The sequence below is a fragment of the Aphis gossypii genome, chromosome 1 (assembly GCF_020184175.1).
Source record: "Aphis gossypii isolate Hap1 chromosome 1, ASM2018417v2, whole genome shotgun sequence".
Classification (NCBI taxonomy): Eukaryota; Metazoa; Arthropoda; class Insecta; order Hemiptera; family Aphididae; genus Aphis; species Aphis gossypii.
Window position 1 is genome coordinate 20,664,887 of NC_065530.1, and position 19,272 is coordinate 20,684,158.

Below are 19,272 nucleotides of genomic sequence, written 5' to 3' on the forward strand. Positions count from 1 at the left end.
TGTAAAATACTAAAACGAATGTGTTTAGATTGTTGTTTTATGAATAAAAAACAAAGCGTTGAATTAATTTAAAAAAATACTTAGTTGGTAAAGAATTATTAAACTAACCATAAATTATTTTTTTTATAATGTAAATCTCTATAAATATATTAAGGGGGAATTCGTTCTAAAAGAAAAAAAATACTTATGTCTTCAACAGTGCTTAATGGCTTTGTTTTATAAAAAAAATGCATAAGAAAATATATATAATTTACTAAAATAACTACTATCGTGTCATTCATCACTACAAATATATGTAAAATAATATATGTCTTCTGTTCATGACGGCTTAATTTTTAAAGTTATTTTTTCATGCATTTATTTATGTAAGTTATTCTTATTGTTAAACATATAATATATATACATACCTTAGGGTTTATAAAAATATGTTTGTGGACAAAATAGTATTAATAATATACTATTGTAAAATATAAATTAATATTGTTCTATTATATGAAATGTATCAATTGGGTTTAAATACAAGCAGGTATGAAATAAGTATTTTATATTCTGATTTTATTTGTTTTGCAATGTTTAGTTATAGTAATATATATTATATTTCAATATCTTACTAACAAATTCATATTCTTTAAAAATATTTAGCATAGTTGAACAAAATTTGTTTTTAGTATTGGACAATCTCATAAATTAAATTGATAGGTATAATATTTATTGCTAGAGCTTATATCATACAAAATATTATATTGATTTTAATTTTAGTTATCACTTATAACGTAGTGTTTTATTAGTTATCTATTTAATATAACTGTTGGACAAAAATATTGAAATTTTATAATTTATTATATTTAATACCATTTGACGTGTTTTTGTCCACGCAGTGAAGAAAATATACTATACCTGGTAATATTTGACGATGAGTTCAGGTTTATGACAACGTAACATCAACGCCTCAAACCGGGGATAATTTGCCGCTTCAAACTCTACCTTGGCTCTGGACAGTAGGACATCGGACAAGGCGTTCTTGTCGTGTTGTTCGGCAACACGTTCCGCATTATCCCAATCCTGGTTATGTATGTACCTGTGTGTGACCCAAAATAGCGTGCCATTATATTTCGGAACAATACAAATACTAAGATTTTCATTTTATGCATATTTTCTGAGAGGAAGTGAATCTAGTTGGTGGGTACATTATAATTAAAGTTTAGGTTTTAAATTCTAAGGGGAGAAAAAAATGCTTTGGTTTTCAACAATGGGAACTGTTTTGGATATAAAATTGGATCTAGTTTTTACTTTAGACAGGTTAAATTGAAAAATTTCCAGTAGTGATTTCTATAATCAGAAAAAATAAAAAATAAAACAAGAATTAAGGAAAATCGGTAATTTTACGCAAATTCAGTTTTCTTCAAATTTGATAGTTTTTTTTTTTTTGTAAAATATCAAATGATGTATTATATTGAATATATATATTATAATATATTATATTATATTATATTATATTATATATATTATATTATATTATATTATATTATATTATATTATATTATATTATATTATATTCAAATTTAACAAAATATCTATAATGTGATTTATAGATATCGTATATAATAAGCCACTCAACCCTTAATGTACAGCAAATAACTACATACCTATATTTTTCTCTACAAATGCCAACAAAAATTTGCAATTCCTCAAAAGCTTGGAAATCCAATAGCTCTTTATGATCAAGGAAATTTAAAAAGCATGAAAATGTTTTAACAAAAATTCAAAATATATCTAATGTTTAGTATAGTGATTTTATATTCAGACAATTTTTTATAGTTTTATAATTATTATAAAATGTTAATTTATAAGCAGATAGAAATAAATGTAGTAATAATTACTAATAACTATAATAATTTTAAATATCTTCTGAATTTATTATCATAGTATCTAGTATACAAAATTAAATAATTCATAACAATTCGTTTAAAGTTAGATACATAAAAAATAACATCTTCTTAACAGATTTCATTAAAAAAAGAATGATTTTATATTAAAAATAAGTTGGTATTGTCACAAGATTCTCTTTAAATACAAAATCTAAATATTTGGCAATATGGTTTCACACTACAAATTTAAAAAAAAAAACAGAATTTGAATAAATATATAATTCAAGGAAAGATTTTGTGTTAATGGGGTAAATCAACCTGTATAATATTATGATATTACACTAATCAGCATTTCCGACCGTAGTTACGTTGAGTTATGACAGAATACGCCTTCCCGCATCGTTATAGTGTTACAAATATTATACAATATTATGATATTAAGCATTAATCGGAATTTCCGACGTCGTAAAGTTGAGTTCTGTCAGTGGAATATTGGTGGAATACTATCAGCGATGGCGTAGTATCATGATTTTATAATAGAATAGATAGACACCAGCTGTTCATTTAATCAAACATTTGTAAAACTCTGTTTAAACTGTTCATCTTGTGATGCGCCGTTATTAAATTCCATATATTTATTATTTAGATGGTGTACTTGGTTTGGCTTAGTTTCAAAAGCATGCCAGAAAAGGCTTAATAATTTACTATTTGAAATTTTCTATGTGATAAATTTACATTAGAAATCATGCATAAGGAATCGATTACAGCCGGACTACTTTTCTTTAAAAATGTTTGAAATTTTCAGTTTATGAAATTTATTGGTAAAAATGGAATTAATATAAGCTTTATTCCAAATTTCATTCAACTTTACAGCAAAACAAACAAAATCATAGTTTTATAATATTATATTGTTTCATAAAACGTTGAAGATTCATCAGTTCAATATGGGTATGATGTACGTTTATACAATAATTTAGCAAAGTTTTTATAAATAAACTTGCCGATACAATAATTATACTTACATTAATACCGCTTCTTTGGGTTTCATTCCAGCCACAAAATTTTTTTCTGCTTCCTGGAATTTACCATCATCTTCAAGCACGAGAGCGTATTTATAGTGCACTTCAGTCAAACGCTCAGCACCTCCGGCACGAGCCAATTCGAATGCAAAATCAAACTATTTAGAAACATTTGTTATTAATATTTTAGTATTATTATAAACCAGTTAAATTAGATCAAAAGTTAACAGCAGTTTGAAAACATTATCCAAAGTTGAATTTTGATACACAATTATAATAATATATTATCATATTTGACTTCTAATTTTTAACTTCTATGCATAGTTTTGATTCCTTAAGAAGAAGTGAAATCTATTCTACTACTATTTTTCGTAAAACTCTATACTTTTTTTGCTGCCAGTTAAAGAGTTAATGAGTAGATTTCATCTCTTTTTGGTGGTAGAGATCACAAAGATTAGGTATGATTAGTATGTTCGATAAGATAATAAATGGTAGGTATACATATAACAAAATTAAGCTTTGGGTCAAATTTTTCTTAATATTTGACTATAGACTAATATTTAAAATTATCAACATATTTCTTATTAATAAAATCATAAGATAAACAGTATATAATATTAAAATATAAATACTTTTTGTTAATTCAAATTGCTTGAATACTAATATACAGTATTGAATCGTTTTATAATATTAATTTAAAATTATTTCTATTTCAAAAATTGAATAATTTACCATAATATTTTATCAACTTTCAAGGAATCATTGATTTTTAAACTTAAAATTTCTAAGAAATAATATATGTACAAATAAGAGTATTTAATTTTTCAGATAATATATTTAACGTCAGAGTTAAGGTCCCCACACACTGCAGCGATGGCGGTAAAATTATTTTGCCTTGGTAGTGGTTGTAAAATTGTGTCTGGACTTATTTTAACTATACTGCTACCGCCACCTCTACAGCTGCAGTCGTGTCGGGCCATTTATATAATTATTAAGTATTAAATACATAATGCATAGATGTATTTTTTGATATTGTTAAAAAATCAGGTATAATTTAACAATAACATAGAACCTATTGGATTGGTAACCGTATATTAACGATATTATATTAATATGACGTAATTACTTGATAACTATCACTGGCATGATCAATACACTCATTTAGAAGACCAAGACGGTTCAGTAACTTGATAGCCGAATCTCCACCTAACGATTTAGCCCACAAAAATGCTACTTGTTCAGCAGCATATTCTCCGCCATTGTTTTTTGCTATCTAAAAATATAACACAATTATTTATTTTTAATTTACGAGTTAGTTGGACAAATATTTTTTCAGAAACAAACAGCCAACAGAGAATTTATATTGTACTATATTTTATAATATTAAAGTAATTTTAAATAAAATTGTATTTATTTATTTTTTTTATTTATTTATTATATCATAGAACATTTAAATAATTTACGAAATAATTTTCGAAAATAATGATTGTTTTTTTCTCTCATCGAATGATTAATAAATCATTTGAATCACAATACATTTTTATGATATATTTCACTGTCACAGTTGTATAAAATCGAATCAATATTTTTTGTAATATAAATCGTTTTTACAACAATGTATGATATTACAGGGTTTTATATTTTATTTAAATATATATTATTTTAATCAGCATTAAAGATCAATAATTTAAAGAAACGATATAATACAAAAATGTCTAAGTCTCTGAAGTCATACATCCATTAATTGTGATATTAATGCTTGATGCGGAGGTTTCAAAAGGAATGATTGAAATTCGAGAATATATTGTGCCTTGATTTATTATTATAAGAGTGGTGTTCTTGGAGATTGAAATTTCGTACCTATGTAAAAGGATACCTCAGTTCTGTGATACATGTCATTTACCCTGTCACCATGTATACCAGATTAGCTAGAATAGTATTCGATAGTGCGATGATATTATACATTCATAACTTAACTTACTATACATATATTTATAATAGTTATCTATTAACCTATAACTTTATAATTATCGAAGCCAGAAGGCATAAATATAAATAATTTATAATTATTTTTAAAATATTTGATGATATTAAATAAATTTTATTTTTTTATTTTATTTTTTATTTTTAATTTATCTTAATCAGATATTTGTGGTTCAGTCTAAATAGTATACTATTCAAGATTAACAAACCACTTATCCATTCTTATCAATGTGTGTGTCATAAAAGACATTGCTAACTAAAATGAAAGACATTTATCAATTATTATTATTGAGCGTTGTTTAAACTTGCTCTAGACATTTCGCTGGAATAAAATTAGTCATATAATTTTATGAATATCAAATGTGGTTAGGTTAAAACATTCAGACGCGAATTGTCCAATTATTGTAAACTTTGTTTACTTGCATTCCACAATAACAGTGTACAAACAAAATATTAAGTATACGCACGTACATACTCGTATTATGTATACATAATACACATTTTGATGGAATCATAATATAATGGTTTGGGTACCTTGTACGCTTCCTCCCACATATCCAACGATCGATACATTTTTACCGCGAGTTTCCATTCTCCGGCTTGGACGAAATGATGTTCTGCCGCCCTGTAATTGCCCCGAGTCTCACACTCGTGAGCTAAATGGACATGGGTGGTGCTCACTAAATCACTGTGGTACTTGCTTACGAGAGACATCATCTATTGGAAACATAAGGCTTGCGTTTTACGCCCGCCGCAGAGAAATAGTTGAAAACTACGTACCTCGTCGTATCGTTGACAGTTCTTGTACATGTTGATGGCCAGATCTATTTTTTCTAAAGCTATATAAAGCTTTTCCGCTTCCTTAATCCTACCCATGTTTTCTAACTTTTTGCCATAAGTTTCTAATTCTTCACTCAAGTCTGTCAGTTTTGGGTTGTTCTTTAGAAGCTTATGTGCTTTCTCCCAATTTCCTGCGTGTATGCGGTAAAGTTTGAATATCAATATATATATATATATTTATATATACATATTTTAATTTTTACAAAATATGATAAATTAATTAAATTAACCTATTTCTAAATAGAGCTGAATAGCTTCTCTGTGCATTCCACATTCCATATAAAGCTTCTCAGCAGTCTTAAAGTCGTTAACTGTCTTAAAATGTTCAGCCAAATGAGATCCGTATTTAGTTATCAATGATTTGTCTTCAATGACCTGTGGTTTAAAAAATTTATATAAAGTTACGTATTTGAATTTATATATTATACTATGTTAACAAGCATGTTAAAAATTTTCGATTTTTTCTTGGATAGCAGATCAGAAACAACTAACTCTCCTCGTAAAATAGTGATGTGCTGTATAAAATATAATATATTTAACAATAACAGTAATCTTAATTTCCTTAAAATAAATGATCAATAAACTTATGATAATATTTTCGTTAAATTTATATGAAAAAACTCATCAAATTAATTTATAATTTCTGTTACACTTGAATTATAAGTATGTTTTGTTTTGTTTTTTTATACAAACAAATTGTACTAGTAAATTATTTTGGTATACAGAACAGTAATGGTTTTGATAAAAATGATATATTATTAAATTTATTTGTTTCAAATTATACAAAATATTTTTGTTTGTTTTTATAAATAATAATTCAGTTACACTTATACTCTTTATTATTTTCTATTTAAATAAAATCCATTATTCCTTGTTTTTTTATAATTATAATAATTTACAAATTGAAAACAAACTGTTAAACTAGTATACTAATATATTACTATTATATTTATAAAATATAGTTACATATTTGTGTGTATGTAAGTAACATAGCCAAGTCTATCACACTTGGCATTCTAAAGTTTGGTGCATAGGTAATCTTATACCTAAGTTGCACTTCAAAGCCAATATTTTTGTTTTTTGTTTAAGCTAATGATTTACCTTAATACATTATCAGTCTTATCAGTCTCAATACAACACACAGCGTAAAGCCATTTTCACTTTTAAATAACAGTATTGTTAGTGTTAAATAAATATATTTTATGTAATCATTGTATCTACAATAACTATATCACTAAATATTTGTATAGGGTTACTATAATATACTAAAATGATATACAATTATTTTAGTTCTACATTTTCTAAAGTCAAAACTACCCAAATTATAGTGCTAAATAAATTTGTATTTTATTATTAGTTTATTTAACGACGCTATATTTTAACGTTAAACGTAGATATATAATAATATGTATAAAATATTTTTATAAATATTGAATTCTCAACTCCAATATTTTAATATATCATGCCTATTTGTATCTAATTTTTACGATGAAAATATTAGAAGGCTTTGATATTTAATGTAATAAGTTATAACTTATATTAAATAATTTATTTCACATATAATTGTTATTAGCAAATATTAGCAATATTGTGTAAATATCTGAAACATTATATATATAATAACTTTGTAGTACACTGAATTTAATTAAGTTTATATGTATTTAAATCTGAAATTATATGTTTAATTAATTTATTAACGTTACTTATCTTTGATCAGAATAATACTATTACTATAATACAGATGCATTCGTTTGATCATTTAACATCATATGTTTTTGTCGTTATAATTAAACAATGGATGTGTTGTTAAAGCTAAATATATAAAGTTATGATATTCACCTGCATAATTTGCATTGATTTCTTCCACTGTCTAGCACCAATGGCAGCTTCTAAGGCCTTTACTGTATTTCCGGATTCAATATAATGAGAAATAGCAGCATCTTGTTGTTTCTGGCAAACTAAGAAATCTCCCCATTTTTCTTCTAAAGAAACTACCTCTGAAAATTATTTAACAAAATAAAGCTTATGGAATATATACTTCAATGTTTTAATATTTTAAATGTTTTGATAAATTGGTTGTGTAAAAGGTGTCCCATAGCACGATAGTACACCCTTATTGCATATACATTGCATCACATTCTAACGTTATTATGTGTTATAATATTATTACGACACATTAATATACGTCTTAAATAATAATTATATATTAGAGCGTATGTCGGTGTCACATTATACCTATAGGTAAAGTAGGTATTCGAACATGATAGAAGTTAATCATTTTATATTAGGTACCAAATTTGAGGAATACAAACGCTAAATTAACAAAAAAAATTGTATCAATAAACGTTTTAAATAATAAAAAAAAAAAACCAATATTAATTGTAATAATTATGTTAGATTATGACATTCAATTATCTTTTATTAGTTTGTAGTATAAGTAAAAGTATGAGTAGAATAGAATAATAAGCAGTCGTTTCGCAGCTCCATGTAATTTGAAACAAAATTTAGTGTATGTAAACTTTAAGAAAATTACATTCGTAAAATATCAATAAAATAGCTATACATTTTATTGAGATATTATATTTAACATTAACGATATTATAAATGAATTAAAAAACAACATATTGAGTAATTTTAGACATTTTATGAATTAAGTTTAATATAGTATTAAAATTCCAAGTTTAATATAACTCAAATCATTATTAGTATTATAATATAAAATACTAATGTTATAATAACGATATTTTTCATACAATTTTTGAATAATTGTTAGAAAATATAATAATTATTATCTATGAGGAGTATACAATAGTTTTTTCTATGTAAATAGTTGATTAAAACCATTTATTTTAAACGATTTATGATTTATATTTTTATAATATCAGGATAAAAAATATTGTTTTAAGTAAATTGTATTATAAATAAACTTATTTAACTTAATGGCATTTTGAATTAATCAACAAGATATTTACATAATATGATCTATATTATATAAAACAGCTGTAAAATTCACACACCTGATGGAGATATGAATCTTGCCAACTCCACGGCCTTTGCGTATATGTTTCCTCTACAGTAAAATTCCATAGCTTTACTAGGATTCCCCTGTGATTGACAAAGTTCTCCTGCAACTTGATAGTTTTCTAGTCTTAGCAATCCTGACAGTACTTTTTCCACAACTGAATCAGCTAAAAGTTCGCTGTCATCTTGAACGAGCCTATACGATTTGAATTTGAATTTTTTTTTATGTTACACTTAAACAATAAATACAGCTATGTACGCAAAAACCGATTTCAGTTTTTGTTATCATATACCATTGTATCATATAAATTAGATTATCTATTATTGTGTTGTATTATACAAAAGAACTACTCAATTTCTCAAACTATACTATTTTTTTAAAACGATATGGTTTAAATATAATGGAAAATAGAACACATTTTATAAATATAAAAAATAATTTTAATTATGAGTGTGATATTTAAAAAAAAAAACATAAAAACTAGTATAATGTACGAGTATTCTTATTGGAATTCGATTTTATTAGAAATTAATGGTTTGTACGTAAAATTGATTAACTTGTTTTTTTTTCGATAGAAACTTTTTCACCATATTGTTATAAAGAATAATAATAATATATTATATATATATATATATATATTATGGATATAAAATATATTGGAGTGGTTCAAATAGTATATATTTATATGTAAGCTAATACAATGAAATGTAACGTAGATCATAAGTTAGGTTTTATTATTATTACGTTTTATAAAGAATGTCAGTTTTTATAAAATGAATAAAATTTAAATTACAAAATGTATAATACAATGTTTTATTTTTGTAAACATATTATTTAAAATTGTTAATGTACAATAGCTGAATTGTTATGCATCTATATATTTCATGTTATGGTTAAAATATGAGTTGATCTGAACATGCATTATATATTTGGATTATTTACATTTTTTTGACACAATGTTTACTTAATATTTAATTAAAACATCATTAATATAAGGAATAATAAAGTGAGTTTTTTTCAACTGAAATTAAAATATATCTGTATTTTTATATATAGTTTTTTGAGAAGTAACCGTTTAAAATAAAAATGTTGATATTGCTCATAATAAGATATAAATATTGCAAAAGAACAGATACCGAATATGATTAAAATTATGAGGTTGATGGTTGAATTGTTTTCTATTAAATATACATTTAAAATCATGGCATATTTTAATCGGTTACTTAAAAAGTAATAGTGATTAATTTTGCTTAATTTATTTTTGAATCTATGTTTTTTTTTTTTTTACTTTAAACAAATTTATGTGAAAAAAAAATAATTTAAATGTAATAATATGATGCATGATTTATATAGTTTTCATTGATATATTTGTTTCCAAAATTATCATTAAGTTTTTATCTTAAAAACATTTTCAAAAATACTTTTTATTTCAAAAAATATTTTGATTTACCTTTATATGTCTGTTTTTAACTTTATTTTTTGATTTGAAATAAATGAAAAAAAAAGTATTTTATAATTAAAATTCTTAAAGGATTTCGTTAAAACAATATATATCTATTTCCACAACATTTAAACAGACAACTTCCTTATCTGTCAGACAATCTTATCGTAAGTCCTTGTTCATTATTTTATTGATTATAGCTACAAACTACAACCCTAATCATTATTCTAATCTTAATGTGACAATTTAATCCACGGACTACATAATATTTTAAAAGGACTTAAAGTACAAGAATTTAATCATTTATCAATATTTTGCATTTACAAAATTATAATACTAGGATAAAAATATTTATATATTAGTTTTACATTAATATAAAGATTATTATAATTAACCAAAAAATAAAATCTTACATTTAAAAAAAATTATATTATTTTTAAACAAATTACATAATATAATATAATATTAAATGTAAATTTTCATCTTGTATTATTGTATACTTGTACAATGTACATGATTCATTATGATGAAATTAAAGAGATAAGCTAATTGTGAAATAATTAAATGAAATTTAGTTGTGTTTATATATAAAATATTTTTATTTAATAAAAAAAAATTTTAATTATTCACTAAAAATTAATTTAATAAAATATATTCATAACTCAAAATTAAGAATTGTAATAGGTGATATCAAATCATGACCTATCGAAATTATAAATAAATTATATCAGATGAACTTAATATATATAGACTTCAAATTTGAAGAATATAACTATGTTTGTCATATGACACTCGCGCTGAACGCAGGTATACGGAATGAAATCAAATAAAATACATAAAACAATTACGAAATTATCTAAAGGACTGAAGAACACAGTAAAATTAAGAATTACAATAATTAGCTTGCTTGTACTAGTCATACAATTTAAGTGCACTAAAAAAAGAAAAATGAACAAAAAAAACTCATTTATAAAATTAACTTTTATAAAAATAAAAATAAATATAAAATATATGTAAAAATATACATCAACATCCAAATGTAAGAGTTAAAATTCAGTGACTACAAAGACCACAGCGTTAATAAAAAAAATATAAATAAATAAATAAAAATTTGAACGACCACTGTTCAATCTACACTTCCATTGCTATCTTAAAGGAAGTTCAATATATCTCAAACCAAGACGCACAACAATGGCTAATCCTCAACGACTCACTAAGCACACTAACAAGCCTCTAAAATCCATTCAACCCCAGTAAAATATCAGTCAAAATAGACAATTCAATAAATGGACTTGAAAAAAAAATCGCTCTAATATATGGATCCCCTGCCACATCAACATTTTAAGTAACAAAACAGGAGATAAATCTTCCAAATAAATTGTTAAAACAAACCAGAAAAAAAATATAAACACACACCATCACCAAAAAAACATATAAAAAAAAAATATCTACTCATTAGAATAGTTAAAAAAAAACATTATCAACAACTAAATAAAATAAAGAGAACAACAGATAAGTGACCCAAAATTAACTAAAATAGAAAGACAAGTTAGATAGATTCTTAATATTAGATTATTATTTTGAAATACAAAGTTAACTCAAGGTTTCTCAATAGTTAAAGCACATGGTGGACATTCGTTTACGTACATAATTATAATTAATTTATATTATTGTAATTTACAGCAACTCGTTTGCATACAATATTAAAACCATCTTATAAATACAATTTTGAGTATACAGGGTTTGCGGTATATTCTTAAAGCATAACGTTTATTTTCAGTAGTGGTTTCTTATGAATTTTCATCTATCAGTAAAAAAATTGGAAGGCGGTTTAAATAATGTTTTGCATTTACTGAAATATTTTCAATAGCTCCGTGTTATATAAGTATGAACTTTTATATTAAATAAATTTTATTGGTTTTGTTGATAATTATGGGCCATAATTATAGACTAGTGAATCAGACAATATCCCAAGAACAACGAACGGAGATGATATCTTTCACATGCAATTCAATAGTCAATTTTATATTTCTCACCCTCACATTCACCGAGTTATTCAGCAATTAAAATTTAAGTCGATGATGATTTAAAAATTAATTTAAAAAAAAAAAATTAAAAATACCCATTGGAAAGAAATATTAAAAAACAAGATAATAAGAAAAAAAATATTCTGATAACAAATCTACAAAATTAACATTTTAACATTTTTAACGCAAACGAGTATAACTGTATAAGTGAATAATAAAAATATAGGTACTTAAATTTTTTTATAGACATCATTATTTTAGATTCTGAACGGAGTGAAGAATGTATTGATTTTACAATGATGTATGTTTTTTTTTTTGTTTTTTTTTTTTTTTTGTTTTTTTTTTTTTTTTTGTGTCTGTGTACAGCATAACTAGTCGAAATAATGCTCCAATTTCAAACAATGGGGGTGGTTTCCGATGTAAAAGTGAATATCCTTGGTGCATTATAGAGGTAAAAAGTTAACATTTTCCAACAGTTTTCAAAAAAATCGAGAAAAACAAAAAAAAAAAATGACGGAAAAACGGCAATTTTTACGCAAAACCAGTTTTCGACCAAATCGATTTTTTTTTATGGTTGTAATTCAAAAACTAATCACTGAAAATACTTGAAATTTTCACCAAATGTTAATGTCAGTGGTATCTGTATATAGTTAAATTTTCAAAAAATTTTGACTTTTTTTGAGTTATTTATAGACCACTGAAATTTTCGATTTTTTTGAGAAATTTTTTTTAAAGTGTCGATAAAAAATTTTTGGATGACCAAAAAGTTTTGAAAATTTAATACAAGGTTCCTTATGAGTTGTTTTTATTGTAGCTAAAAAAAATTAAAAATCGTTAGTCACAATTTTTTTTTATAAGAGTTTATAGTTCAAATTTTTACGAAATCTGTCGAAAACGCGAAAATTTGCAAGTAATTTTGAAGTTGAAAAATCATAAAATTTTTTTCTTTTATAACTAAGTTTTGAAAATTTGGTACAAGGTTCTCCATACATTTTTCTTCAAATATCTGTAAAAAAAACTCTACCGGATTCAGACAAAAAATTTTTATGAGTGTTTGAAATTTAAATTTTTACAAAACCGCGTTAAATAACGGTTTAGCCTCAAACGATTTTTGATATTTGTTATAATTCAAAAAGTATAAGTCGTAGATACTTGAAAATTTTACCAGTTATTTAGATTGGCATTTTATTTACTTGATTTAATTTTCAAAATATTTTGAGTTTTTTTGAGCTATTTATAGACAACTGAAATTTTCAATTTTTCTGAAAAATTTTTTTTGAAGGGTCGATAAAATTTTTTTGGCCCTATCAAAATACTTGAAAATTTTATACAAAGTTCCTCATATATTATTCTTATAGTGATTAAAAAATTATAAGAATACATAGGCACAATTTTTTTTTATTAGCATTTGAAGTTCAAATTTTGACGAAAATTCGTCAAAATTATGAATATTTGCAAATTATTTGAAGTTGAAAAATCATAAAATTTTTTGTGTTTATAACTAAGGATTAAAAATACAACACTAAGTTTTCCATAAGTTTACCTTCAAGTATCTATAGAGAAAACTCGAAGCATCATTATAGGAAAAATTTTAAGTGCGTTTGAATTTTAAATTTTAACGAAATAGCGTAACGATAACGATTTATCCTCAAACGATTTTAAATATTTGTTATTATTCAAAAAGTATAAGTCGTAGATACTTGAAAATTTTACCAGTTATTAAGATTCGCGTTTTCTTTACGTGATTTAATTTTCAAAATATTTTGACTTTTTTTGAGCTACTTATAGACAACTGAAATTTTCAATTTTTCTGAAAATTGTTTTTTTATGTGTCGATAAAATCTTTTTGGCCCTATCAAAATACTTGAAAATTTAATACAAAAATCCTCATAAGTTATTATTATAGTGATTAAAAAATTATAAGAATACATAGGCACAATTTTTTTTTATTAGCATTTGAAGTTCAAATTTTGACGAAAATTCGTCAAAATCATGAATATTTGCAAATTATTTTGTAGTTCAAAATTCATAAAATTGTTTGTATAGGTAGCTAAGAGTAGAAAATTTAATACAAGATTTTCCATAAGTTTTGCTTCAAAAAGCTATAGAGAAAATTTTAAGAGTCATTATAGGAAAAATGTTTTGAGCGTTTGAGTTTTAAATTTTTATGAAATCGGAATATTTGTTTCAAAATAGAATATATGACAATATTTAATTATAATATATTATAGACTGACAAATCATCTCCGTTCAGAATCGTTTTTCGTATACAATGATACTTATCATTGCATTCAAATTTAATCTACCCTAGTCCGAGGTCTACCCCACCCCCTAATGTACAGCAGAGCGGTACCCACTTGCCGACTTTTTTATATTAATTATTAATGACGTATATTTGTCTTATATTATTTATTTAATTATGTTAATATCTTGATTCTAAAAATTATTGCAATTTGTTAAAAAATTATTTTTTTAATCGAAAAAATTGTAAATAATGACGTATTTAGGAAGTTATACTAAATTAAATAGCTCTAACATCATTTTTAAATCACCAGAATATGATTGGACAGAAAGTGATAAGCCTTATATATATATATGTTATATGAGTATAATAATTTTCCACCATCGCGATCAGTGATAAATTCAAACATTTGGAGAGATAAGCAGGTTATATATATCCTACACGTGGTTAAATTTTTTTGAAAAGAGGTTTTTATTGTTCGTAAATTGTGTGAAAATGAGTTGTAAAAAAGGTAAATGTACGCAAGTTGTAGCTGTTTTTTTTATATATATTATACACATTTGTAGACGTACGATACAATATTTAAAGCTAATAGTTATCTGTGAAAAAGCAATAATGTAAAATAATAACTCTGGAAAAATAGTTTATATTTTATTCATTGCATTATTTATCTTCGTTTATTTTTGAGGCGTATATATACTTCATAAATTCAATATTATAGACCAGAGACCGTATAAAATATGCTTTGATAAAATTAGTACATAAGTTTGGCGCTCATAACATTGTGATCTACACAATTAGATATGACATATATAATGCATAAATGATTATAAAAGATGCGCAATAATATATCTTATGTGCTATTTTGAAATGAATATTTATTTACACTTACTTTGCAGCTTTACTAAAAAGACCAGCTTTCATGTACAACTGAAGAGCCGACCTTTTATCCCCTTCCATTTCTTTAATTTCAGCTGCTTTTTCTTCTTGACACGTATCTAATAGCCAACAATGGTATTGTGATTTCAAATCATCGACGTCTGAACGGTTTTTGGATTCAGCCAAATGAATAGCTAAAATTATAGTAAGCAAAATAAATTTTATAACAGTTTCAAAATTAAATTTTTTTTGTTTTACCGTTTTCCCATTTATGTAATGACAAATACATCTGGATTGCTTTTTCCACCTGATTCTGTTCCAGGTATAACACTTCAGCTGCTTGCGATTGACCATTAAGTACCGCTATCCGAGCCCACACTTCTGGACAATCCATTCCGTCACTATCTAGAAATAAACAATGGTACTAAAAATTATGCAAATAATGATATTTTATAGTTATTACTTAATAATTTTATCATATTATACTAAAGTAATATAGATATTCTTTTGTTATCATTTTTACATTAGAACAATCAAAATGTATCAAACTGATAAGTTATCAGTGATAACGTAATGTTGAATAGATATAGCTGCATATATGTATATCAATTTTTCTGATGTTCATAGATTAATTTTTAATACATTTTTAGTGCTGTAATTTTGGCAGAGTAATATTTTAAGTTTTCAATTATCATTATTTTAAATCAGTGAATTAAAAATATAATAAATTTTGTTTTTAATAGAAATTGTAGTTTTTTCTATCTCGTTTATTGTTATCTTAAAAACCTAATTTATGAGCATTTGTAATAAAATAATATCTGACTTTTATTATATTGAATTGAATGTGTGTTCATATGTAAAAACTGCACTTAATGTTAAAGATTATAATCAATCGTTTGGTCGAATATATTATTATTTTTCGAGCGACAAGTTTATTAACTGTTATTTTTATAAAATATGTTTTAATTAGATGTTTTGAAATAGTTTTGTGAGTATTAATAATAAGTTTAAGTTTAACTACTGTAGACAGTTTTAAGTTATCAGCAACTTATCTTCAGTAGTTGAGTGTATTATAATAACACATTGCTTAAGCACCAAAGTGATTTGGAAATTTCAAAAAACAATTTTATTTTTTTATCAAACATTGCATTATTTTTATATTATAATTTTTATAATATTATACTATATTTTATACTTGAGTTAATAAATTAAATTCCACGTAAAGTTATTGTTTGTATTTTATTTTATTTCCAAAATGTTTAGTTTAGGACATTTTTCATACTTAATTTTTTAAAAAATCTCTGCTTGTATCAACTTTATATCTCGTGTTACTAATGTTTTCACTTAATTTATGAAATATAAAGCAACTTACTCATAAACCATTAAACATTTTACATATATTTTAGAAGATATTAGATACATAAATACAAAAAATAGCGAATGGTGTAAGTTGTTGTTTATTAATTACAATTGTGCTATATACAATATACATAATAGAGTTTTTACTGTTTCTAGTATTTTATATCTTGTCAAACAATTAAAATATGTTTTTTTCAAGATTAGTTATTTTGTCCAAGTATGAATTGATTACAAATGTGTATAAATGAAATACCTCATAACATTTTCAATTTAATCAATGATCAAACATAATTAATGTATTGAACAATAAAACATCGCGTAAATAAATAATTCAAATTTTAAAGTACTACTATTTTATTCTTTATTTAATAATCTAAAAATATTTATTGTTTTCTTAAATTTCATTATAGTTGCTGTATCGTAAAAGAAATAAAAATAATTTCATGATTTATTTTTACTTACGAAAATAGAGAAGCTGAATATCTATATTTAAATTTAAATCAAAATCAAATCACTTTTTTATACCAAGCAATTTTAATTAGTTATTTGGTTTAAAATATTAAATTTGTGATTGAATCGTCTTTTATTAGGGTAAATATAAGATAACATTTTGTTTTTATTACTTAGTTCTCTAATATTGATTGACACAAATCATTAGGTTGGCTCTACACAATTTCATGATATTAATTTGTATTATCTATCCATAATAACTATTATCCAAAAATCTATACTGATTTACAGCCAGCTTCTTTGAAACATCCTAAGTAGCTATGTACTTAATATTAAAAATTAATAATTCTATAATTATATTATGTATAATCATTTATTGTTATTTGTATAAATTATTTTAATGGATTTCCTCATTTTTTTAGTATACATATGTGCATAATATCTTAGCGATACTTAAATTTCAAATATATTTTATAAATGTATAACCATAGACTGATAAATTATGATGGATTCAGAAAAAAACTTATAAATGTGAACATATTACATAGTAGTCATGAATGATGAATGCTGTTTAATATTTTTACAAAAGCACCTTTAAACAGTTCTTAAATATACATTTCATATCGCTAAGGTCAAGAGACATTAAACCCTTCAAGTAATAATTTAAACTTCACAGTGGTTCTAAACTAAATGAGTATTCCATGTAAACTCGTTATTTTATAAATATTCAGAAAAAACACAACGTAGATGGGTACAGTAATCTGTTTCCTGGAATAATTATTATCAATGTAATACAAATAAAGGACAATATTATTACGCAGTGACAGATAAATGTATAGAAGTTACGACATTGTGATAATTATTTCTTACACCACATTAAGTTTTGATAAACAAACACGGTAATAATAAACATTTTGAATATTTAACATAATAAATAATGCGTATAACAATTGGTATTTCCATTAAGGTCATTCTGGATAACTTATATAATTTCCACATTACACAAAATTTTGCATAATTCGACCATTTTGATTATTGTAAATTCTAAAATTTATTCTAATCATAATAAACTTTTGAAATTCTAAGTAAGTTTACTTTTTATGTTCTATTGGTTGACCATTAGTTTTAATTTGAATATCTAATTAATATAATTATAAATTAAGTATTTCCTTTATGCTAATATTAATATTGTTCAGATCTAGATTAGACAAACAAATATTATTTCAAATTATGTTAATTTTGAATTAACAATTATAAATTTAAACAGAAACTTAAATTTAAATTTATAATATGGCATTTAGCCTTTTAGACATACAATTAAAATCAAAATATTTTTGTTTATAATTTAAACGTAAGTATAAATGCTATTGATAACAATGATTTTTACATCTAAATAGTTGCAACACAAAAATAGTTATACCTTGTAAAATTTTAACATAAAAAAATAATATTATTATGCATCTTTATTGCCTATTATATTATAATAATTTAAAAAACATTCAACATTTTTATTTACATTTTCTATAAGGATAAAATTTGGATATTTATGAATTTAAATCAGATTCAAACTTTGTTTTTAAATAATTTTATTAAAAGTGAAGAGGGTTTTTTTAAATAGTGTGGTTGCATAAAAATTAACGTAGGGACTTATATTTTGTCACAGGACCAATATATTTACAACTTGTAAACATTGAAAAAAAAATGTATTTAAAGTTTTAACATAATTTTTCTTTTTACTTCAATTATTATTGTTAAAACAGATTGATACATGAATTAAAATATGTAAAATCGTTCAAATTTTAATACTTCATAATTTGTTTTAGTTATCAATTTTAAATTATTTTGTTTGGCCATTTACAATTAATATAATCAATATATTTATTTAAGATAAATAAAAGAATTCTTTGAATTTCAAATTTTATTTTCCGTACACTACAATTATTTAAGCATGAATTCAAAAACTTATATATAACATGTATTTTTTAAATTTATAACAAAGTTTAATCTAAACTTATGTTATAGAGAAGCTGTTGTTTATGACATCTATAAAATCTCACCTGTAACTGATTTATTATGTAAATTTTATGAGATAATTTTAGCAATCCATTCAGTTCGTTAAATAAGTTCATAATGGGTTAATAG

General features: G+C 23.7%; 1 protein-coding gene across 3 annotated transcripts in view; it reads right to left on the reverse strand.

Annotated features, from left to right (window-relative positions):
• The window catches only part of LOC114121297 (intraflagellar transport protein 172 homolog), an 84,996-nt gene that overhangs the window by 25,873 nt on the left and 39,851 nt on the right, over window positions 1-19,272 (reverse strand). For all 3 annotated transcript variants that reach the window (XM_027983559.2, XM_027983561.2, XM_050207648.1), the window contains 10 exons: window positions 15,580-15,726; window positions 15,335-15,515; window positions 8,728-8,927; window positions 7,550-7,707; window positions 5,941-6,085; window positions 5,651-5,841; window positions 5,405-5,587; window positions 4,014-4,160; window positions 2,891-3,045; window positions 898-1,078 (listed from right to left, as the gene is read on the reverse strand). In XM_027983559.2, the coding sequence (XP_027839360.1) occupies window positions 898-1,078; window positions 2,891-3,045; window positions 4,014-4,160; window positions 5,405-5,587; window positions 5,651-5,841; window positions 5,941-6,085; window positions 7,550-7,707; window positions 8,728-8,927; window positions 15,335-15,515; window positions 15,580-15,726 (1,688 nt within the window). The remainder of the gene's footprint in view (window positions 1-897; window positions 1,079-2,890; window positions 3,046-4,013; window positions 4,161-5,404; window positions 5,588-5,650; window positions 5,842-5,940; window positions 6,086-7,549; window positions 7,708-8,727; window positions 8,928-15,334; window positions 15,516-15,579; window positions 15,727-19,272) is intronic.